Below are 24,623 nucleotides of genomic sequence, written 5' to 3' on the forward strand. Positions count from 1 at the left end.
ACTGCAGTGTACACCCCAAGAGGTTTGCTGCTAAGCAGCCATAAAGGAGGCAGCTCCTGGTAGACTGCAACAATCTCTAGCATGCCCTAGAGGAACTCGAAAATAGCAGGAACTATTGCCATTAAAATTTGAAGAGGGTCATAAGCTTTCCTCCTTAGCACACAATATTTTGCTCGGCACTGCAGAAAACAAGTGACAAGAGTTCAATAGAGAGAGCTCTTTCTCTATGGCCAACAATGTAACCACACTTTTACATCACACTGGTTTAAAGTTGAGTCTTTAGGAGAAGTAATCACAGGAAAACTGGAAAAATCAGCAGCTTTGAAAGAACCCAAGATTAGGGCTTGGTGAGGAAATGCTTTTAAAGGGACATGAATAGGGATCCTTTGGACTCATTCAGAGTTGGCCAATCCTTACACCGCAGGGACATAAGCCAATAGAGGGAAGCAGCAGACCAGTAGCAAGCACGCCTTGTCCACTTAGCTAAGCAGGGTCTGCCCTGGTTGCATATGAATGGGAGACTAGAAGTGTGAGCACTGTCAGATAATTCTCCGCAGGGGATGGAACCACTCTGGGAAGAGCAGAAGGTTCCGTTCCCTCCATGGCAGCATCTCTAAGACAGGGCTGAGAGAGATTCCTGCCTGCAACCTTGGAGAAACTGCTGCCAGTCTGTGAAGACAATACTGAGCAGCTTCCTATATCTTCCTTTTAGTTGTTCACTGTCAGTAGTTCAAATCACAGAGCTGCTAAGACACATTGAGTTTGGCCTTCTGTTAAGCGTTTTGTTACTGAAGTCAAAACAAGTTCTTTAATGTATTTTTAAAAATTTGGCCCAAGGCTTCAAGAGGCAGGCAAACCAAAGTCCAAAAGAGGAAGTGCTTGTAACTATATATTGCACGTGAGCTCATTCCATGTGGTTCACATCTCTGGCAAGTGATACCTGCAGCTGTTATAACCCAAGTTCCCCTTGAGAATTCAGAGCTGCAAGGTAAACAGACAGCCGGGTACACACAAGCAACCTTTAAAAATACTGCTTTGCAGGGCCTTCCATAACATTTATCATGGAAAACCTTGGCTACTGATCCATATAGCACAAAACTAATTTCCATGCCTGGAAAAATGTGCAGGTTTTAGAACATCCTTAGCTTTTCCCAGTTTGAAAATTTGTAGGTGTGGTTCTAGGAAAACTTAACCTTCAGTCACTACTCACTATGTTAAAATCTGGATCTTGGGGAAATATATGTACAGAATTCCATGAGCAGCTCAATCCTAGCTCTGTAAACCTTTTTTTAAAAAATAGTATGTTACCTTTAAGAAGAATGTAGGGATCCAGACACTTGTCATTTTAGCAACCAAGAACAGGCCTTTAATAAGCACTACTAGATCTAGAGGATGATTTCAACTGAGGGAAATACCAACTGTTCTTCCATAGAAAGCTCAATACCCCAATCTCTCTCTTTTTAAAGGATTGCATAAGCAAAATACTACAGCCGAGGCTGCTTTTCAGCTTGAAACCAAATAGCTGAATCAACAAAGAGTCTGCATGGTATTGGTTAGACTGGGTTTTTTAAAAGTCAACTTTACAAATGAAGAAACGATACAGAATTCTCCAATTCAATTACTACCAGCTTTTTCTCCTGAAACAGCTAAAGCCTATTTCTTCAGCTTTACAGTTAAAAATTCTGGTTTTAGGTAAAATTAATCTACCCTGCCTCCAAGAATCAAATTAGTCAGAGCTTTAAGTTTTATTTTTGGCCAGTATTGCTGAGGGAGTGGAAATAGCTCAGGCAGATTTTGCTTTGACTTTGTTAAACAGTGTTGAGTTCAATGTTAATAGAGTCCTAGGAAGGAACACTTCGAAGAAATACATAGGAAGCTTTTAGGATTTAATTTGTAGTGTAAACAGCTGGTTTATATTCCAAGTGAAGCCTGTATGTGTCAGATTTCTTCATATTCCTTAGCTTTGATTCCATATTCTAAATGAAGATGTTTTTTAAAGTATGTTTTTCTTCATAGGGAGTGAGTTTCAAGCCCTTGATTATTTTGATTGCCCTTTTTCTAGTTCCATCTACTTTTTAAGATGAAGCAAACAAAACTGTACAGAGTCTTCCAGTCACAGCCAATCATGTTTTATTTTTAGGTCCTTTCCAAACATGGAATTTGCTTTTTTGAATCACTGCTACATTCACTTGGTTTGAGTTATTTATGCCAATCTCAAATATCTCATTTCTTGGTTAGCCACCACAAGTTCAGAACCCAGCAGTGTATGTGTAAGCATATGTCTGCAGCTATCCAAAGTGTGGGGAAAGGTACTGGATAAAGATTTGACTTGTTCAACAAGCTCTTTACAGCAGTAAGAAGCTAACCTATTTCATTCTTTGCAGAGGATGGTACTGTTTCAGCCAACTTCCAAGATTTCCCAGTGCTCTTAACCATTCTACATTCTTGCCGACTCCTTTGTCACTGCTTCTATGTGCACTTTCGTGTCCTTAGAAGTCTCAAGCATCTCAGTAACTCAATTTTAGCCAAGAGGAACCAAAAGGAAGTTATGCAAACTGATGCCACCATCCAAGTAGCAGCTGTGTCAGAAATGATGTTCATCTCTCACTAAGCATGCCAAGGACAGCAGATAAGTAGCATGCATGAAGAAACTAAGAGGACAAAGGCAGTTTTTAAATTTCACAAAAGTTACATCGTCTCTTATACTGGAAAGGAGACTTGTGAACCATTTCTCCCCAAAATAAAAATAAGAAGCCACCCACGCTGCCCTGTGCATTCTGCAGGTGAGGAACTGTCATTCATGTACAGTGAACTGAGACACGCCATTTGTTCTAAGTTTTATTAATGTTGCAGCTGCTGCTGCCACCAATTTTTTTTTTTAGAATATTGAACACAAAAGTAGTTACTACTACAGTAGTTACTACTGAATCCTCATTTTGCAAAGCTTGGTTGCCAAAAAAAGCTCGTTAATCAAGCTTTTCTACCACATAGCTCATTGTTCGGAGCTAAAGTGACCAGAGGTGGAGGACAGGACTCCTGAAGCTTTACAAGTAATGGCAAAGGAAGAATTCCATAGGTGCAGCTTTTTTTTTCCCCCACACAAAAAAGGCAAACCTGCCAGAATTCCCTGTACTGTACACAGAATTTCTGTTATGCACAGGATTCCTTATGTGTCTGGTCCTCCTCTCCCTCCCATTCTTCTCATCCCCAAAGCCCATACCCCTGATCAGATTATATTTGTTTGCAGTTCAAGATGGAGTAACAGAACCATGCCTACACTTAGTTTATAGGCATTTTCCATATTTTCTCTGCTTAGGTTCCTAGTCACTCACTTGAAGATGTGCAACATATTGAGCTGATGCCATTACCAGATTATCTTGCTGACTGAATGGCCAGCCACATTGTTCGTTCTGTGAACTACTGTTGGTTTCATCTCCCACTACAATTCCCAGAGTTTATAAAGTTCTACATTCCCATTTGCAAACATTTGACTTGGGTGGTATCATTTTAATATTACATGTCACCACTCCTGACAGTCTCAGAATAATTACTAGTGCAGTTTGCAGTACTATGAAGGCAAGATTAATACTTAATATAAAAAGCCACTCATTTTTATAAGATAGTTTAGTTCATATTTTGTTAAAAACATTAACTGCAGTACAATAGTTTGACATACATTAACAAAATGCACCCAATTTACATGCATTTGCCAATAAAGAGCACAAACTGGACTTGATATTTTATTTTTTTAAAAGAAAAAAGAGAGAACCTGTACAATCTGTAAGTATTTTGTTCTAGTGCTCTCCCTTCAACAAAGTATGGGATAAAATTAGTGTTTCAGTCCATCTGTCGTATCAAATAAAGATGTTGACTACTGCCTCAAATATTTTAATACCACGCAAATATCACACATACATTGTTAAGACAGTTTAGGGGAAAACCATAAGCAGATTTGTATTCCAGAAAATTCAACAAGATTACTGTGATAAAGAGCTGCAGCCAGAATTATTACTCAGAACTCACCACCCAACATGCCAATCTTTTCAAAGTGGGTAGGCTCAATCCCAGAGTGAAGTGAAAAGTGCTTTATATTCATTGCTTAATGAACCCCTGCACTGCTATTCCACAGCTACAGCAATTGAGAGATAAGTTAACCATCCTTGCTCCCTTTCAAGATCGTGCCTTCATCACTTTTCAGATGTTCAGGGGTGACCTAGATCCTCATTACTCAGGTCTGCTGCCAAATATCTGGTTAACACTGAAAGCCAAGCCATATCCACATACAATGAAGTTATTCCAATAGAGGGTCAATTATAAGTGGGCAGGTATTAACTTGTTCCAATCATGGTTAGGACAGAAAGCTTATTACCCTTTCAACATAAAACTGAACATTCTCTTCAGAAAGTGAATGTTCTAGCTTTTAGTTTCCCAAGAGAAACTATTGGGAGGGTAAAAGCTAGAGAATATTCATTTTGCACTATTTAAGTTCTTTTGAGATATTCTTCTATCCCAAATCAAAACTCGAGTGCAGTTCAGAGTCATTTATGAATCTTTTAACCTAACTCAAAAGTGTATTTAAAAACACTGCTTTGTGGAAATCCATTTATACGATTTCTTCTATTAGTATTATTAACAGAGCACCAATGTGATGGTTGCTTTAAAAAGTACAAGAGGATGGGTTCTGATTACCTCAAATTTAACAGACTGAATAGAGGAGGTAGGAAATTGAGATACAGTAAATAGGGCAAGAACATGTTTACATTTCAGTTGTGTATATTTGGGCCTAGTTATAGGGAGGTGGGTTTTGAAGAGATATTTAAAGAGAGCAGGTAATGGCACCAGAGGTGTTAGGGGAGGGGATGGGGCTGCAGCTCAATGGTAGAGCATCTGCTCTGCAGACAGAAAGCCCAAGCTTCAATCCCCGGTATCTTCAGGTAAGGTTGGGAGAGACTCCTGCCTGTAACCCTGGAGAGCTGTCACCAGTCACTGTAGACAATAATGAGCTACATAAAAACATAAGAACAGCCCTGCTGGATCAGGCCCAAGGCCCATCTAGTCCAGTATCCCGCTTCACACAGCAGATGCCTCTGGGAAGCCCACAGTCAAGAGCTGAGGGCATGCCCTCTCTCCTGCAACTGGTATTTAGAGACATCTTGCCTCTTAGGTTGGAGGTGGCCTAAAGCCCTCAGACTAGTAGCCATTGATAGACCTGTCCTCCATGAATCTATCTAATCCCTTCTTAAATCCATCCGGGATGATGGCTGTCACCACATCTTATGGCAGAGAATTTGACAGGTTGTGTGTTGTGTGAAAAAGTACTTCCTTATGTCAGTCTTAAATTTCTTGGCAATCAGTTTCATGGGATGACCCCTGGTTCTAGTGTTATGCAAGAGGGAGCAAAGATTCTCTCCATCAACATTCTCCAAACCATGCATGATTTTATAGACCTCTATCATGTCACCCCTGGACACATGATCTGACTCTGTACAAGGCAGCTTGCTGTGTTTCTATGGGAGGCATTTTTAGGCATAAGGGGCAGAATAGGCACAGTCATTTGAGGCAGGAGATGGCCAAGAGTGCTGGAGCAGTGATCAAGGTTAGGAATGTATCAGGATATAACAGCTTAGAGATAAGTGGGGGTATGATCACAAAGGGGTTTACAGGCAAGATAAGAAGCTGGTGATCCAGGAGTGGATAGGAAGCCAATGCAGGGATTTAAAGAGGTGTGTCATGTGGTCAGAGTGAAAAGAGAGAGGAATGATTCTGGCAGCAGAGTTCTGGATGGAGGCATGGAGACCAAGGTGAGACAGCCAAAGACCAGAGAGAAGGCTGCAGTAACTTAAGAAATTACCAGGGCATGAACTAGAGTTTTTACAAAGAGGATGGAGGAAGGGGATTAGTTTTACAATGTTGTAAAAAAGGAAGTAGTGATATGACTTGGCAACAGACAGCGTGGAAAGCAGAAGAGAAAGCAGAATCAAAGAAAGAGCTGATTTTGTTCCGGTTCCACAGGGTCTCAATAGTGATCATATCAATGGATATGGGACTGGAGGCCTTAGGAGAAAAGGTGATGTACTAGCCCAGTTCAGCAATTGGCTCATTTGTGTGACCACAAACTTATGCTTTTCCTTTAAGAATAAACTGCAGTTCTGCATTATGTACAAATTGGGAAGACTGAAGCTTGTTAACAAGAATTAAAACAAGCCTGGACATTGAATCCTGGCCAGATAGTCTGGCTTGTTTTAACTGTTAAACCACAGTTCTCCCAACACATATACAGCACACAACTGCTATTCATTCTCAGAAGAGCAAAACCTTACTTCTCTTGTTCATGAGCTCGTAGCAGACATTAGCAGCTGATAACTTCTATCCCCATGTTACAAAAAGCTTCACCTGATGAATTCTACAGGGCAAGCTGTTAAAGGCACAAGAGAAGCTGTGCCACCCCTCATCAGTTGGTAAACCTAAGAACTGATAACATTTAAGCCATTTTCTGGTGTTAGGAGAGAAGCATCTACAGGGCCTCATTTAAATGATAATTCACCCTCTGGGCCCAGCACATGCAATAAGGATGTGTACACTCCATGAACTAGGACATTTTTCCTTAATCATTTGGGGGAGGGGTCATTTGCCCAAACTGCTCCTCTGCATTCTGCATGTGTTCTAATTAAACAATTGTGATGTGTGTAGATGAGTGGTTCAGCAACCCTCCCCCCCTCACATTTTTGGAAAAGTGACCCATGGGGGTGGGGAGGGCCAGCATGCGCACATCCTTATTTCATGTGCTGGGGCAAGCTGAAGTATTGCCTGAACCAACCACCGAACAGTGGTGCTGAACCAACCACCTAAGCCTTATGCTTATTCAGAAATAGGTCTCAGTGAAATCAATGTGATGCACTTTTGAGATATGCTTACTTAGAACTGCAGCCTAAATGGAGGCAGAAGAAAAAAGAGAATAGGATTGGTATCTATGTTCATGATAAATGTGAAAGAGGAGGTGCTGACAACTTTATAGTTACAAACAAGCCATAGCTTCATAGTGTAATGGCTGCCAATAGGCTAATCAACAAAAAAAGCATGAAGTATGGCATAAGAACCCACCTTTTTCTTACAGTCAGAATATCATTCCTAATTATGCTTTGTTGGTTACATATTCTGAATATTCAGTGCTGTAGTTCATCATTCATTACATAAAGGGTGATATTCTCTACAGAAGCAACACTGAATATTACCCACTAATGAAGTAGAAGAAAAGAAAGCCCTATATTCTGCTAATAAATGAAAAGTAAACAAGTTTATTTCTATAAGTTACATTCTGCAGACACGATCCATTCAAATCAGACTGAGAGTCAAGTTTAGATACTCAAGACATCTGACACACATCCAGACTACCGTTCCTCTCAGTTGGTATTCAAAGAGGATGACACTAAAATCAAGATGTTGTTCCCAGAAGAGGATACATCAAGAAGTGGCCAACTGAAATCTATCCCACACTGAAGACAGCAGTTTAAGAGCTACATGATTCTAAGACTTGATTTTATTTTATTAAATCTTCAATTCTTCTGTACTCTTGTCTAAACCCCACTAACTCTCACACTGCACTACATGCTGTCTTTCTGCCATTATCCATCAATAAACACGGTCCTGAACAAATATTGCCTCTCTACAGCAACTAGTACCTTTTATTCAGTATCCTTTATCCTGATATCCAACCTTTATCATCTTGGGGGTATCTCGAACGCCTCAAGTCCAGGAATGAAGTTCATAGATTAGGTTTGCTTCTTTTTTGGTAGGGCAGGGAAAGAAGGCAGCACACACTATATAACTGAAACTAAGTCTTATTTTCAAAAATACTGATGCAAAAAAAAATAAAAAATTAAAATTGGGCAATGGTGCTCAGAACTGGAAAGCCAGGGGGAAACTGTGACAAGGTGCCATATAAGCAAGGTTTTATGCATGGCTGACCAAAATCACAGGACAGAAAATGATTTCCAAGCCCTAGCCCTGCAAATAAGTTACTGGTTTAGATTATAACACTTAGGACTCCCAATCTCAGCTACCATTTTGAGAACATTAACAATACAATTCTGAATAGCCACTGTGGAATTCTGAGATGAAGCAGCACCTGAAACTGTGACAAATCTATAAGCAGCTTCATACATTCACTGCAATTAGTCAGTTCAGCAGATATCAAAATATCATTTCAAATTATGCTTTGTTCAAACATACCTTGTTTCAAACACAGTGCACACCTGCTGGCTCAGGACAAACACCACAGCAAAAGAGCCAAGGTGTGATATGTTCTAGAGCCATCTGTTACCTAACTTCACTGCAAGTCTGGAATGGAAGGTCTGATGAGCAGTAAGGGCAACTTGTGTCATGCGTTGTTTACATATGCTAAGTTAATAAGCAAACCCCCAAACCATACAGTACATCAATGGCAGGCAATTAAAATAAAAGTCCTGGATAGAGGCAATGAGGGGCAGGGAGACTGTAAGTGTCAATTGTCAGTGTAAGTGGAACACACACATCAACAATTTACATTTTTAAAAAAGGAAAAACCCTTATAAAAAGATGTACTAAGACAAAGCCACAATAAGTTAGTGTTTCCATAAAATGGCATGCTGTTTTGTTCCCCATTCTATACATTGTTACTGTCTGCTAAATCCTAAATACTTTGACAGCATGATTGTATAACTGAGGTAAATTAGTTTATATTTTTATAAGCCTTGTAAAAATGTTAATTTTTCTCTTCCAGTTTTTTTTCTTCTTCATCTCCAAAGAAGAACAATGGAAACATTCCTAAAAGGCAGCCAATGGTCACTCCAACAGCCTTACCCTAAAAAACAAAAAGGAATAGGTTGTTTCCAATGCAGTTACCAACTAAGCTAGTTCAGTGCTGAAGATCCTAGGAACATCCTATACATGGTGCATACTCAAAGATTTTCTGATCCTAGGAAACTGTTAAATGCTCAGATTTTCCAATTGCTAGCATGTAGGAACTGCAACATGTAGGAAGCAGTAGGATTAGCCTTATTTCTGAGAGCCTTCTAAAAACTGTTTCTACACAGAACCTTACATTTGCTACAGAACTTACACAGGTGAGAGCAGCTCCTTCTATTTTTAGCAGAGCTTATTCCTACGGTCAGAAGCAGTATTTAGAAATATGCAAGTAATATTTGCAAGAATATTTAGTTTTAGTGCTCAGGAGTACTCTGTACACTGGATTTGTTACTGTTCTCTGCCTCACGGTCTTCTAACCCACCCCCGCCCCACTGCTGCCAGGCCTGCTTCTTAAAACGTTGCAGAGTATATAAACATATTGAAGGGAACCAATTGTAACTTTGATCACCGTCTAAGTGCTGATTTGGGTAGCCCATAGCTTTTATTCCTATCATTGCCATTCTATCTGTTGAAGCCAGGTGTTAAAGAAACACCCATAAGCTCACTGGGCACAGAGAGGGCTTTGTTCTCTCAAGTTGACTGATGGTTCTGAATACTAGGGGTGTGCACGGAATCAGCTTGGCTAGAAACCAGACTGAGTTTGAACTGACGCGGCCCAGTCCAGGGGTTGGCCAAATCAGTTTGGGGGTATACTTGTAAAGGGGAATCCTCACCAGATTTCCCTTTACAAGTAACGAGGGAACTCCCTATCTTAAAGACAAGGGGGTGGGATGGAAGAGAGAAAGGGTACTCTGTTCCTTAGTGGAGGCAGAAGAGAGACATTGGCAGTGGCTCCTCCAAGCTCCTGCCAGGCTCCTGAATAGGCCTCTGGGACTTGGAGGAGTCCCCGCCACCACAGCCTTAACTAGAGCATGGAGTACACTTTCTCTCACTCCCCCTCTCGACCTTTAAGATAGGGAATGCCCCCTTTACTTGTAAAGGAGAATCCTTGCCAGATTCCCCTTTACAAGTATACCCCCAAACTAGCCCATGAACCAGTTCTTAAAACCGGGGCCGGGCCAGCTTGAACTTAGGCTGGCTCTCATATCCCTACTGAACACTGCACTACATTGTTATATTGGTTGTTGCTTGCTGCCAGTTCACCTCACAATAATCAATGGTATCTGTTATTTTTATATACACATACTGATGCATATACTCACCAAGTGTGCACTAAGACGTGTTTGCCACATGTCAGCTTGCTTGGGTGTTAGATCAGGAATGGAGAGACCCAGCCGGGAGGCCATGGCTTCAACATAACCTGCAAGACTTGGAGGGGAGGAAAGTTGGCTATAAGAATTTGAAAATATACTAGCTGCAGCACAATCAGGTTTTATTGGTGAAAGGACAGCAGTTAAAGAGGACCCTGCTGGATCATCCCAAAAGTCCATCTAGCCCAGCACTGCGTTTCTCACAGTGGCTAGCCAGATTCCCCTGGGAAGACAAGTGGGACATGTAGGAAGACAGCCCTTTCCTGTTGATGAATACCAGTTGCTAAGAAGCAGAGGCATACTGCCTCTGAACCAAGTAAAGTGATTAAAATGTTGCTGTCCCATGAGAGTCTGTTGTCAAACAAGCACTTTGATAAGCATATAGAGCTGAAAAGCTAGCATTTCAATACTGCTACATAAAAGTGCTCTGTCCAATTTATGTGCACAAACACCCCATAATCAACAGTGAAACTGCTTTATACTACTGATCCATCTAGTTCAGGATCGTCTACAGAGACAGGCAGCAATTCTTCTGCATTTCAGATAAGAGTCTTTCTCAGACCTGCCTAGAAATACCAGAGATTGGACCCAAGACATCCTGTGCACAAAACAGGTGCTCCACCACTACAGCCCCTCTCTGCACTGCTTCTCCCACAGCAGTAATTTAGAGACTTTACTATTTGTGACACTAATAAGATTGTTAAAGTAGTTCACCTGGACAAATCCCACAATAGTTCCATGTTACTGATCATGGCTCTGAATTGCATGAGGAATGTCTCAGACATTGAGTGCTAACCATTTATCTTCTCAGCTTCTATTTCTTCTATTCAGATCTATGGGAGCTGAAGCAGCAAGGTAGACAACTGGAGCACAAATGGAGGACTCATCTTGAATGCGATAAGAAACAGCATAGAGCCCATTTGAAGGACTATGCTGTGGTAATACATGCAGCAGTAAGGCCATTTTATTCTGCATGTATTGCATCTGAAAGTTCTCATCCAGCAGAGCTGTCCTGAATTCTTAGGAGTTTAACTCAAGCCCCTTCTGTTTCAAAATCATTTCCATAAACAATGTCTCACTGTGACGGATTCAATGAGTTCTTTACAGATAAAGTATCTCGCATTCGGGCTGATCTGGACTCCAATATTTTTGCAGGGCCAGTTAAGGAGGTGTCCAGCAATCCCTCTTGCAAAATCAGATTGGATCATTTTCAGTTTGTGACTCCTGAGGATGTGGACAAGCTGCTGGGAGCGGTATGGTATATCAGCTGTTATTTGGATGCTTGCCCAACATGGCTGATTTTATCTTGCAGGGACGTTGTTGGAGCTAGTCTAGTTGATATCATTAAAACCTGACAGAAAGGGCAGGATGCCACCTTGTTCGAAGGAGGCAATGGTTAGACCTCTTCTTAAGAAGCCTGCTCTGGATTGCCTGGTGATGGATAATTATGCGGTAGTTTCCAACGTCCCATGGTTGCCTTAGATGATCGAGAGGGCTGTGGTTGTCTTGGAAGAAACTGATTATCTAGACACATTTCAAGCTGGCTTTAGGGTGGGCTATGGGTTTGAGATGACCTTCACCTGGGAATTGGCATAGAGAATGTTACTGCTAGTTCTTTTGGATCTCTCAGCAGCTTTCGATACCATCAACCATGGTATCCTTTCTGGATTGCCCAAGGGATTTGGGGCTAGAAGGCACTGTATTACAGTGGTGGTGCTTGGTGACATTTGCTCTTCGAAACGGGAGCCTCAGGGCTCCATTCTGCCACCAATGCTTTTTAGCATCTACATAAAACCGCTGGGTGAATTCACCAGGGAATTTGGTGCTGGGTGTTATCAATATGCTGACACCCAAATCTATAGTTCTTCTTGTCATTAATATCAGGAAATGGCATTAGCCCCTTAAATGCCTGCCTACAGGCAGTAATGGGCTGGATGAGGGATAATAAACTGAAGCTAAATCCAAACAAAAGTGGAGGGGGTCATTGTTGGGGGTTGTAATCTGCAAGATAGAATAGAACTTCCTGTTCTGGACAAGGTTACACTCCCCCAGAAAGAAAAGGATCATAGCTTGCAAGTGCTCTTGGACCCACATCTCACACTGGTGCCTCAGGCTGAGGCTGTAACCAGGAGCACTTTTTACCAGCTGTGATTGATTTGACAACTCCGCCCATTCCTTGAAGAGAATGACCTGGAAACAGTGGTACACCAGCTGGTAACCTCCAGGTCAGACTACTGCAATGCGCTCAATGTAGGGCTATCTTTGTACATAGTTTGGAAACTTAGTTCAAAATGCAGCATCCAGATTGGTCTCTGCGGTATCTTGCAGAGACCACATTATGCCTTCTTAAACATTTGCACTGGCTGCTGTTATGTTTCTAGGTAGAGTACAAAGTGCTGATTATTACCTTTAAAACCCTAAATGGCTTAAGTCTGGGTTACTTGTAGAGAGAAGTGCTCTGTCAAGATCCCACCGCTCATTAAGATCATCAGGAGGGAGTCATCTCTGGGTGCTACCATCTGGTGGCAACCTAGGATTGGGCCTTCTCAGTTGTCACCCCTAGGCTGTGCAACATGCTCACCATGCATAGAAGAGGATTATCTTCCTTGGAGGACTTCAGGGGAGGCTTAAAGGCCATCTTTTTAGCCTGGCTTTCAATATCATCTAGTTTTAATTAATTGCATGAGTCTTGGGATCCTGGCCATGTTTGCCACTGGACCATAACCTCATCTCCCATTATTCCTTTTCCTGATTATATCCAACATCTTTCTACCTTCAACCACCATAGCCAAAAGGTACGTGAGCAAGGACTGCAGCACATCTAGATTATGAACAGCACCACACACAGTGTGAGAGTATTATACATTATGCTATGATAGCTTCATTTTTATCCAGACTCTTAAGACCATAAGAATTACTGACATTTCATGGGGGGTGAGGTAAGTCTCAAGTTCTTCATATACAGTATCAGTTGTTTGACAATACTAAGTGCCTATATAAAAAGCCACACACTTACCCCAGTCCAGCTAAGTCCGAGACAAGATTTCCCAAGGCAGCAGCTAAATATTAGAGAGCCACAGTCATTATATGAAACACTCATCTATTGATACACAGAATGTTGCATAAAAATTGAGTTTTACTTCTGCCAGCACCTTATTATTGCTCAAAAATCAGGATTCTTCCTAGGACTACTGAATATCAACACACTTGTTTTGTTGAAGTCTGGTTTAAAATGGCTCAGCTTATAGGTATTGTTTTTAAAACTCATTTCTATTTTTATGGGCATATTGAGTAAAGAAAGCTACTCAGATTTCTAATATAATTCAAGAATCTATTACTAGTATTTCACTTTCAAGCTTGCTTCTACTAGTAACAATTGTACTGAGTGGGAAAAGTTTAAGATTCAAACAAAAATATTTTAATATTTTTTTAAAAAAATGTGCTACCACACAATCTCAAAGGTATTCCTTTCAAGTGCAATGATTAACAAGGACTCAGAATCAGGCCTTCCCTAAGGCTGTCCTAGGACTCTGGAACACGCTCCCAAATAAAACCAGAGCCCAGGGGTGGAGGAAGGCCAGCAGCGGCCTGGGTCCAGCCCTCCACTGCAGCCCCTTAGCCCTGCCCCCTGCATCTGACGCAATGCTAAAGCTCCTGTCATCAGAAACAGGGGGCATAGCTTTGCTTGCAAATGGGGCCGTGCGGCCTCATTTGCAAGCACAATCCCCAGCCAGCGCGGCATTCGCAGCATGGCTGGGAGTGATGTTTCCTGCCTTTTAGGCAGGGAGAGCCGCTCAGGCTACACTGCGAATGTGGTACTGGCCAGGGATTGTGCTCGCAAACTGGGCCACACAGCCCCGTTTACAAGCAAAGCTTCTCCTCCTGCTTCTGACATCAGTCACAGGGGGTGTGGCTGAGGCGTGAGGCGCTGCCCGATTTCTTAGAACCCATTCACTCAATGGTGTCCCTGCCCCTGCCAGAGCCTCCCCATCTGTTAGTTTTTAAGAAGCATCTGAAGACATACCTTTTTGATCAAGCTTTTTAGTTAATTTTTACAGTTTATAATGAGATATTTAATGGTTTAAATCATTTTAATGTTTTATTATTATTAAATTGGCATTAGTGTGTAAATTGCCCAGATGCATATACTGGCCAGTATAAGAATACGCAAAACAAATAAAATAGAATGCTGAAAATATATGAAGGGAATATTTGTTTATCCTCTTTAATGATGGCTGCCAAACAAACATCCAGCTCACTAAAGCAGTAAAAGGAAAGCGTTTTTGAAATGCTATAGGAATACTACCAATCTGTGCAGCTGTCTTGTTCTTTGGATACTAACCCTTTCTGCAGCAATTTGTGATCCCTATCTTCTGCTTCATGGGTGAAAAAGTTTTTTGGGGGATTTAAACAGGAGAGAAATGTGTTCTAGTTCCTTCCTGCCTTCCACTCACACACAGCCAGCCCCAGGAATGTGGCATGCACACATGGAAGCATCATGGAACTCTGCTTAAAGCATAGTCTGAGCCTAAGAACTTAGTTTTAAATAAGATTATTGGGCGATAATGCTGCAATAAGATACTAAGATTTAATCCCCTCAAGCATCAGTAGTGGTTCGGTATGCGTTCTCCTATGCACTGATTGTTGTAGATTAATGAATAGCTACAGAAAAAATCTATATTGATTGGTCAGTCAACTTTACTTGCCTGCCATAGTAGAAATTCCAAAGACAATTCCTATTGATAATTCTATTTGTGTGCCCTAAAAAAACACAAAAAAACAGAGTTATAGAAAACAAAGTATAGAAGTTAGTTGTTTGTTCTCTCACTCACCTCACCGCACCCCACACACTGAAAAAGCCATTCGAAACAGCAGACACTCCTTCCTCAGCAGCCTTAAAAGGCACCATGGACAACGCAGGGAAGCCTCGCTATTCGCAGACTCCCCATCCACATTTTCATGTATCTGCAGGTGTCTAAATGACATCCAGTTTCATTACCCGTGGAAACTAAAGAGCTAAAACCCATGTATCCGCAGTTCCTAGAGGGCCAGAAGTGACCGCGAGGTCACTCCCTGCCACCATTTTGTATGCATTCCTAAGGAGCATGTAAGCAGGAGCTATTTTATGGCTCATTTCTGTTAACAGGCATTTTTTTGGTGATTTTCCAAGGTTTTGTGGGGCATTTCGCTGCTTGGGGGGCATTGCTGGGCACGAGGACACAAGGAAACCCTGAAGAGCAAGGTACAGTTGGGTTTTTTTGCTCATTTTCACTCTATTTTAATTATTTGGGGGGCATTCCTGGGCACAAGGAGACCCCCACACAATCTCGTTTTTTGACTTTGCCCTTTTTAATCAGTCCAGGAACCTAACCCCTCCTTTCCCCATTGGCATAATGTCTCATTACTTGTGGATTTGTTACTTGTGGTAGTAGGTGAGGAACAGAACCCCTGCGAGTAACAAGGATTGCCTGCACTGCCTTCTTCCACATTCCAATTTAACACAGTATGTTATGACAAAATGGAAAATAAAAGTTCTCCTGAAACCAGCTTCACATATCCATTACAGGATTAAACAGAAATTGCATATGTCCCAGGTCAACTCAGTTTGATACCAAAATAAAGTGACTTACCGCAGCAATCATAATTGCATTATCAAAAAAGCCAAAGCCTACAAAAGGTATTGCATTGTGGAAGAACACTAGAAGACAGACAAGAGACATGTGTGAATGCTTTTAAAAGGGCAGTTCGTACAAGCAAACCACTACTTAATAGGCTTGGCTCCGCCATGTTTTGGCAGCAGTGGGGGTATTCCCTTAAGGGCAGGGGAGTACATGCGCGCCCAGTACTTCCAGCTGATGAGGGCAATGGGGCAGCAGCGAGGAACGCTGCTGCCCCGAGGGGCTTTCAAACGATGGAGTGCCGGCGGGGGAGACGTGGCAGGAGGGGTGAGTGCACCCTCCCTTGCCCTTAGGGGGAATACCCCCACCGCTCAAATGGCCTCAGCTGCCGAAACATTTTGGAGGGCTCTACAATGGCCTCCAAACCATTTTAGGCCCAAGCCTACTACTTATTTATTTTGTCTCTCTCATCTATGAAATTATTTGAAGAAACCTTATTATGAATTGAGTAATTTTGGCAATTGACATGCCAACCAATTTCTCTATATAGGCCAGCTCACATGACAGCTTTCCATGTAAGAAACCACCACCACCAGTTTGTGCTCACTGTACTGTAAACACAGGTATGGCTGGCTCTGCAGATGATATGAATGCCCAGCCCAATTCTATATATGAGAGAGGTTCTATAGAGAAAATAAGCAGTTTGCATGATTCATCATCCTTAAATGACCACAAACAATATCTAGTGGAATAGTTTCACCTTCTCTTGGCTTCTATTCCATTAGGCTATTCTACTCCACTAGCCTTGAAGTCAGAAGCAAAGCTCTCTAGTAAGAATTACATTTGTAGAGCAAGCCAATTTATTTCAATAAATAAAAAGCTTTTCCAAAATTTATTCATAATTTAGGGGAGTAAGAAATAGAAATAAGTTCTAGGATTTCTTGATATGACCAGTATGTTCAATTGCATAGTTTGCACTTGTCTCCAGGGAAAACAAAAACAAATACTAACAGTGGGTTGTTAGGTCTTCAGCACAGTATTTTTTAAAAAGAACATTTAAGAATTTACCATGTTTCAACTGTCCAGTGGATGGTGGTGCAACCTCCAACTTCTCTAGAGATTTAAAAAATGTGATTAATAGAAAGCAATATAAACAAAGATTTGTGTTTTCATTCTCTAACAGTGCCATTTAAAAGTGAACAGAACTTCCCGTTTTCCTACAAAGTTCAAATATTTTCATGTACTGCTTTGGGCTCATATTTTGTATGCTACTGGAAAAAAACCTGCAGCTCAGTAATCTACTGCAGTCTTCCGTGGCTATTCTCAAGTTGATGTTCTTTAGTCAGTCAGCACTTTTCATCTTAGGAAGACTAATAAAGCAGTTCACAAAAATAACCGCCCATTAGATTTTTGTGCTTGATAATTTGCGACACTGAATAATGTTCAGTGAAATTCTCATACCACTCTCTAGAGCAGGAATATGTAGCTGACTGATACAAATCACCCCTCCCAAACTAATCCTGAAAAATCTACTTTTTAGGCACAGACAGGATTACTTTGTTTATCCCATTAAAATCCCACTATTCAAGTTACACCATACCCTTCAGCCCATTTAAGCACCCTACCATACCATATCCACAAATGGCTAGAAGTTGGGTTTTTGGGGTGTGTGTTTGTTTTGGTTTGGGGGGACGCTACAGAAGCCACAAGCAATTTTGATAAAATCCATTTGAACTAGGCAGGGTACATCTGGATAGGTTAAGGGCAGAGCTCTGTGCACCACCCGTCACTGACACCACCAAAGCATGTTAGGTTGCTTGAGAAGGAGAAGAAATCTGTAACACTGATCAGTAGTAAAACTGTTTGCTGCCAAAGTTCTAAAACTTTGCCGACTTAGATTTCTTCAAGCAACACTCAGCAACTCAAGTACAGGTTAATTCTATTTACAATTAAGTGAAATAATATCAGAGTAGAGGGGCTTATTGAAATGGCAACCTACTGCTGCAGTATGAGCAAGCAAAACATTAAACCACCAGGACAGAAAGAAAATTGCAGCCTAATAACACATATACAGCATTTACCAGCAATCCAAAAGCAAAAACTGGGTTCCAACATTAGAATTTGCTCAATATGTTATTACAATCTAACAGTTTTTAAAGCAATAATAATGACTGTGTTTGGCAAAAGTTATGAAAAAATTGAACACATTTTATTAGTGGAAACATAGCTGCCTTACATGCACAGCACACATAGTGTGTTGTAGTGGATAAAGTATTATGGTCAGCCAGGGAGATCTGGGTTCAAAACCCTGCTAAGACATGAATCTTCTAGAGACCCTGGCGCTAGTCCCTATGGCTTGTTTCAGATGCAACACTAAATAGAGATGTGAGGGCCAGGGGAGGGGGCACACAGGAAACCCGGGAGGGGGGACAGATGACGACAGGACTTTTTCATTTCCCCCCCTTGGAAAATGGTGAGGTTTCCACCCCCCACCCAGTTTTTTCCAGGCCTTCACATCTCCAATACTAAATCATGGTGTAGTGCTACATGAATGGATATCAGCAAGTCATATGTTCACACGTGTGAGCAACACAACAAAAAAAAATTTTTTTCACGTTAGAGCAAGCCACAGTTGTGTTATATATAAAAACTCTGGGAACTATGGTTTGTTCTAACTTTAGTTTGCTAAAACAGACCAGGATCAAATTATGGTTTCAGATCCTGATTTCTTAGCTAAATGACTCTTAATCCAAATCACAATATGGTGTTTTAAATGTCCTGTAGAACTGTGGTTTCTTTCAGTTCTCACCCTTCTCTCACAGTGGGTGGGGAGCATGTAAACCTTTGGCTCACTAAGGCTTCTTCACCAAGTGCTAAATCTGATTTGGTGCAACATGAACCGGGCCTTTTTCAGCCTAATCTACCCTCAGTATCACAGGATTATTCGAATATGTCTCCCTGAGCTCAATGGAGGAAGGGCAGAATGCAGAGGCTTTCTAATCCATAATAGCAATAGCAATAGCAATAGCACTTACATTTATATACCGCTCTATAGCCGGAGCTCTCTAAGCGGTTTACAATGATTTTAGCATATTGCCCCCAACATTCTGGGTACTCATTTTACTGACCTCGGAAGGATGGAAGGCTGAGTCAACCTTGAGCCCCTTGGTCAGGATCGAACTTGCAACCTTCTGGTTACAGGGCGGCAGTTTTACCACTGCGCCACCAGGGGCTCTTCTGTCATAATGAGAGCTCGGGTTTTTCCCCCCCCAACTGTGGGAACAAAACTCACTTTAAACAGTGCCCTACTTATACAGACCAAAGATAATCTTACCTGGCATTAGTTTCTGTGCCTCAGATCCATCAGTTTAGAACACAGTACCTACTGTACGTAGTTTCTCTCCAACCTGCCTGTCAAGGCAAAGCCAGGAAGTCACTTGCCAAGATACTATCAGGACAGCGAGAGTTTTAAATACATGGAACCAACTTATAACCTTGTGTTATCTTTACTCCACAAAAACAATTGACACTATATATAAGATATCTGGACCGGTGGATAAGATGCACAGAAACCAGACCAAACTAATTGTAACTTTAATTCAGTAACTGAAAAGGTGATATTACAGATCTAATCTGACAATTAGTTAAATGTTTTACCCAGTGGAACCATCTCAGGCAATGCATTTCCAGGCTCTCTTGAACTCACTCACTCACTCTCTCTCTCTCTCTCTCTCTCTCTCTCTCTCTCTCTCTCACACACACACTCACACACACACACACACCACTCTGCAGTTAAAGCAAACAGTCTACATTTAGTGAACACCTAACAATTCTCAGATGCTTGTTTTCCATTTTACCAGCTGAGAAGTTCTAGAATCAAACAACTCTGCCTTTGCTTTGTGTGGTATCCATATAAGTGTCTATTTCCATACCTACTGCATTCTGGAATTATTTAACACCTCTGAGGCACCATCACATAAATAATTTGAATGGAGCATACCAATAGCCATGTCAGAATATTCACAATGACATACCAGCATTTCAGCCACTTTACCCATGTTTAAGGTCAGATGTTAATGATATTTTAGAGGCTAATACTGAACATACATAGTATCACCACTCCATTCTTATGAAAAAGAAGAATGCTCTGGCATTTCAATTCCAGACTATGAATAGGCGACTGGAAAGACAAATATTACTGTTCAGCTACTCATCTTTATCTCTATTTTCACTTTAGCAATCTGGACTCTTACCTGTCCCTACACATGTATTCCTTCCACAGAGTTCCATGTTTCTTATTTGCCTCAACTACTCTATGGATTAAAGAGTGCCAAAGTCTGAAAAACAGATTTTTCAACATTAAGACTCACATAAACATCATCAGTTTTAAAGATCCAAGCCTCCATTTGGAGAGCAAGAAAAACCATTATTCTAAGCTAATGTTAAAACTTTCAATAGAGTTATCAGACACTGCGCCTTGCATTGCATGTCCATCTGGCCCCATTATCTTATAGTGTTTTTGTATGGGTATGTGTCTGAGCACCATTGTCTTAATAATGTTTGAACATGCGCATGCAAGCACAAACATCCCTGCCAATTGAGGATAACACTGCATCTGCTAAAGTGGGTTCTAGTACACAAATGCTTATGCTACAATAAATGTGTTCCTCTGCAAGATGCCACAAGACTACTGCTTTTCCTAAGGATGCATTTCTTGTCTGTCAACACAAACCTAGCTCTTCTCCCCACCAATCTTTTGGAGAAGGAACAAAACAGACTACTTTCCTTTACTGGCATACTCAACTGACTTGCTAATCAGTCTTGCCGCCAGGTGGAAAGATAGAAATTCTATCCTCCCTGCTAATTCAATTCAACTTTCATTAGTATGGGGAATGGGAATCTTAAAATAAGTTTCTCCATTTGGCTTTTCAGAAACAATGTCTCTTGCCAGTCTCTCAGACTTCTTATACTGATTGTCACAGGTATGGATAGGCCCCATTTCCCAATCCTTGACATGTTTCCCTATTTTAAAAGGGTGTGACTAATTTCTCCAGGAGATTCAAGTTCAGTTCAAGTTTCCTTTTAAAGTCTGTCGCCATTACATAAAGCTCCTGTTTGTCCTTAGGACAATACACACAAGAGTTATGGAGATAGTGTCTTCTGTGTCAATGAACCTATATCTGAAAAATGCACTTCTACTCCACCTCCATGGGGTAGAGAGCTTTTAGAAGTCTTCTCTTGTATGCTTTGAATTCAAAGCAATCCATTTTCCTAAAAAATAAATCTGTTTTTATTGATTGTATAGATGTGGGTACATCTGAACCTATTCAATATTTTGGTTTTATCAGAACAGAGGCATTCCCAAACATCTAGAAGGCCGGAAAAATACTATTAAGTGCCCATGGTGGATTCTGGAAGTGTTAAGTTACTTTCCTGTATCAAGGGAAACCAAGGGATCAGTTGAGGGTACAGATTTAGGTGGCTTTTAAGAATCCATGCTTGGCCCAGGTTTCCCCACAGATTATGCACAAGTTTCAAGTTGGTTTAAAAACAACAAGAACAACAGGAGGGACTGGTTGATGAAGATACCAGAACAGTGCTAGGGCAACAGTACTGTTCTGATAATGCCATTCTTGATGCTACCTCAAGTAGTGTCAAAGGCCAAAACTAAAAGAGTAATGCAATCTAACTTTTCTGTTAAAACAAAAGAGTAATACCTCAAGTTCTTATCTCAAACTGAAAACTAAACATTAATTGTATGAGTGCACATTAATCCCTTCATACTGTTGCCTCAGTATCAAGAATAGCAGGAATACTTCTCATTATTATTCCTGCTGTTCAGATATGGACTGCAATCTCTTTGGGGTCTGTTTTGAGTCACGTTTCTTTTGAAGCTCAATGTACAGTGATGCTGCTGTATACAAAATAATTTTCTGGAAGCAAGTCAGGTGGAATTGTCATCAATGTTGCATTTTAATTCAAAGTCCAACTGATTATAGACAAGAGTTGTGGCTTGCAGGAAAATCTGGACATTACAGTATATGCAAAACCTATTGTACAACACCCCACAGATCTGGGAAAATACTTCTTCATTTTTCTTTGCACTCTGTTTATGCTAGGAGGCTAGCCTAAATGAGCCTCTCAATGTCAGGACTTGCTTAGATAACATTTCAGCCAGAACAGAGAGAAAATACATATATGTAAATACCTCCAGTCTTATTTTAACAACTCAGGGCAAATAAAGAGGTCAAGTACATAATGGATGACCTTAAACAGTTCTAATAAGAACTACATAAGATTTTAGCTTCTGGCCTTCAACCAGGTTTTGAACATTCCAACATAAGATTACACTAGAACCACACAAGCTAGTTTAATATAATATACTCAAGCCACAGTCTGAAAACTATCTATCCATCACCACAAGTAGTAAAGCCATGTATAGCTGTAATTGCCTATCATCTACCAAGTACATAAAGTGATTAATGTATAACCTGCATTGTGCATTATGTACACTGTACATTATGCAACCTGCATAATGGTTGCATTATGCAACCTGCTCAAGTTACCAAGAAACAAGACTGCCTTACCATCTAAAAACTAAATTGCTCTTATTGTTCACTGTCAGCAATGTTTCTGTTGCATAAATTAAATGGGCACAGGTTATAGACTGTTTGCCATGGAATTAGTTCATTTCCCAAAATATTCTAATATAGCTTTTTACAGTGGAAAAAATAATAGCCAGTTCTTCAGATCTCCAGTTTCAGAATTCAAAACTAGCTTCTCAAACATCTGGTATAGTGAGCCTTTTTAAAAAAAGATTATAAATGTTGGTTATTTAATATATGCGTCTCTTGTGTAACTCTGAATGCCTGTCTTAACTCAGGTAAAAAATATTTCAAATTCCTAATCTCCACACCAAGTTTCAAAACTTAACTTTTTCAATATATGGGCCTTAGAGCAAAAAACCCATCACCACACACACACACACACACACACACACACACACACACACACACACACAGAGAGATTAAAATAATATACTGTAAAGAAATCTAAAGACACAACAGCAGGGTCAACCAAGAACTGGCCAACAGTCTTAAGATGTGACAGTAAACACTTACATGGCAGGATCCTACTGAAGTTAGGCAAATTAGTATGTGGACATTTAACTGCCGAATGCTTGATAGTGAGATTCACAAAAATCAGTGCCTTCTGCATTAAAAATGAGGTTTTTAAAAGAAAAATATCTGATCATATATTTGGAATGTTTCTTAAAATATTCAGGCAAGAACCAAACAAAAGACAGTGCATATTTGATCATCATATTCGGCAGAACACATTCGTATTCAAGATGCACACACATTAACACTGCATATTTTTCTAGTCAAAGTACCAAAAGATGCTGAACTAAATAAAGCTCCCTATAAAGTGTTACTTGTGTTACTGATTGTGCAACCTGTATTGACCATCTTTATTCTATTTGTCAGCCCTTTCTGAATCCTGGGGTCATTTATTTTAAGACTAATATTAAAATGTAAACCACCCTGAGCCACTTTAAGAAGGATAGAATATAAATCTCTCTCTCTCTCTCTCTCACACACACACACACACACCCCAACACCTCTTCGTATTTGGATCCATTCCAATCCGGGTGCCGACCCGAATCTGGATCAGAGACTTTCCCCACTTCTATTCAATTTTTACATAAACATCATGGTGGGCCACTTAAACAACTTGGACTTTCATCCCCACAAGTTGGCTGAGAAACATCTCCATTCGGCTTTATGCAGATGACATGGCAATTTTCTCTAGGACCCCCATAGGACTTAAGAGCACTGAAGACTCTTGCCCAATTCTGTAAAGATTACCATCTGGAAATAAACTACCATAAAACCAAAATCATGGCCTTTGCCAGGAGACCAGACATACTCCAGGGGCATAAATGGGAACACAATCGAGCAGGTCTCATGTTTCAAATACCTGAGGGAGGGGGGTGTTTTTTGTGCATTTGGCAACAGGAAGGCCCATGGCAACTATGTTGCACAAGACACCCAGAGAAGCACTGCCGCCACCTTAAAGTACTTCCAGACAAAAGGTGTCCCCTACATACCTGCAGCCCTCAAACTATTTGAAGCAAAGTCGCTAGCACGACTTCTCTACGAGTCCACCTGGGCCCCATCCCCATCACTGACCCTCTGGAGCTCATCCAACCCAAATTCCTAAGAGCCGTATTCTAGGTTCCCCATTCTGCCTCCAATGCTGGTCTACAACTGGAGGCAGGCCTGGTAAGAGTGGAGGCCATAGTATGGTTGTCCATTCTCAATTTTTGGCTAAGATTATCCTTCTTCCCAATGGGCTTATCCCCCTTAATGATGGAGGACAGTTACCAATCCAACTGGAAGAAAACCCTGCTGGAAAAACTAGAATCACCCGGCCTCTTTCCCCCATCCCTCCCTACTTTCCCTGGGTTATGAGCAGGCCAGGACATTTCTTAAACAGTGTATAATGGATGCAGCATGCCAAACTTACTAGGCAGGGCCCCAAACCTCCCTATCACTGAAAGCCTAAAGTTCATAGTGGCACCCGCTGCATATCTAATACAGTTTTGATAGCTCGATTAAGTGCTGTCAAGTCAGTGTTGACTCTTAGTGACCACATAGATAGATTCTCTCCCAGCTGATCTGTTTTCAACTTGGCCTTCTCTATCCTTTTTAACATCTACATGAAACTACTGGGACATGTCGCCTAGAGGTTTGGACTAAAATGTCACCAGTATACCGATGACATATGGCTTGATCTCTCATTTCCAACTTTGATTCTAGGGAGGTAGTGGAAGTCTTAAGTCAGTCTT

At 41.0% G+C, this 24,623-nt stretch overlaps 1 protein-coding gene across 2 annotated transcripts in view; it reads right to left on the minus strand.

Annotated features, from left to right (window-relative positions):
- Positions 1-3,727: 3,727 nt before the first annotated feature.
- The window catches only part of TMEM65 (transmembrane protein 65), a 32,634-nt gene continuing 11,738 nt past the window's right edge, over positions 3,728-24,623 (minus strand). For both annotated transcript variants that reach the window (XM_053245604.1, XM_053245606.1), the window contains 6 exons: positions 16,841-16,885; positions 15,785-15,852; positions 14,861-14,915; positions 13,171-13,213; positions 10,107-10,212; positions 3,728-8,839 (listed from right to left, as the gene is read on the minus strand). In XM_053245604.1, the coding sequence (XP_053101579.1) occupies positions 8,741-8,839; positions 10,107-10,212; positions 13,171-13,213; positions 14,861-14,915; positions 15,785-15,852; positions 16,841-16,885 (416 nt within the window). In that variant the 3' untranslated portion in view covers positions 3,728-8,740. The remainder of the gene's footprint in view (positions 8,840-10,106; positions 10,213-13,170; positions 13,214-14,860; positions 14,916-15,784; positions 15,853-16,840; positions 16,886-24,623) is intronic.

This window comes from Hemicordylus capensis, chromosome 4, assembly GCF_027244095.1.
Source record: "Hemicordylus capensis ecotype Gifberg chromosome 4, rHemCap1.1.pri, whole genome shotgun sequence".
NCBI classification, from domain to species: Eukaryota; Metazoa; Chordata; class Lepidosauria; order Squamata; family Cordylidae; genus Hemicordylus; species Hemicordylus capensis.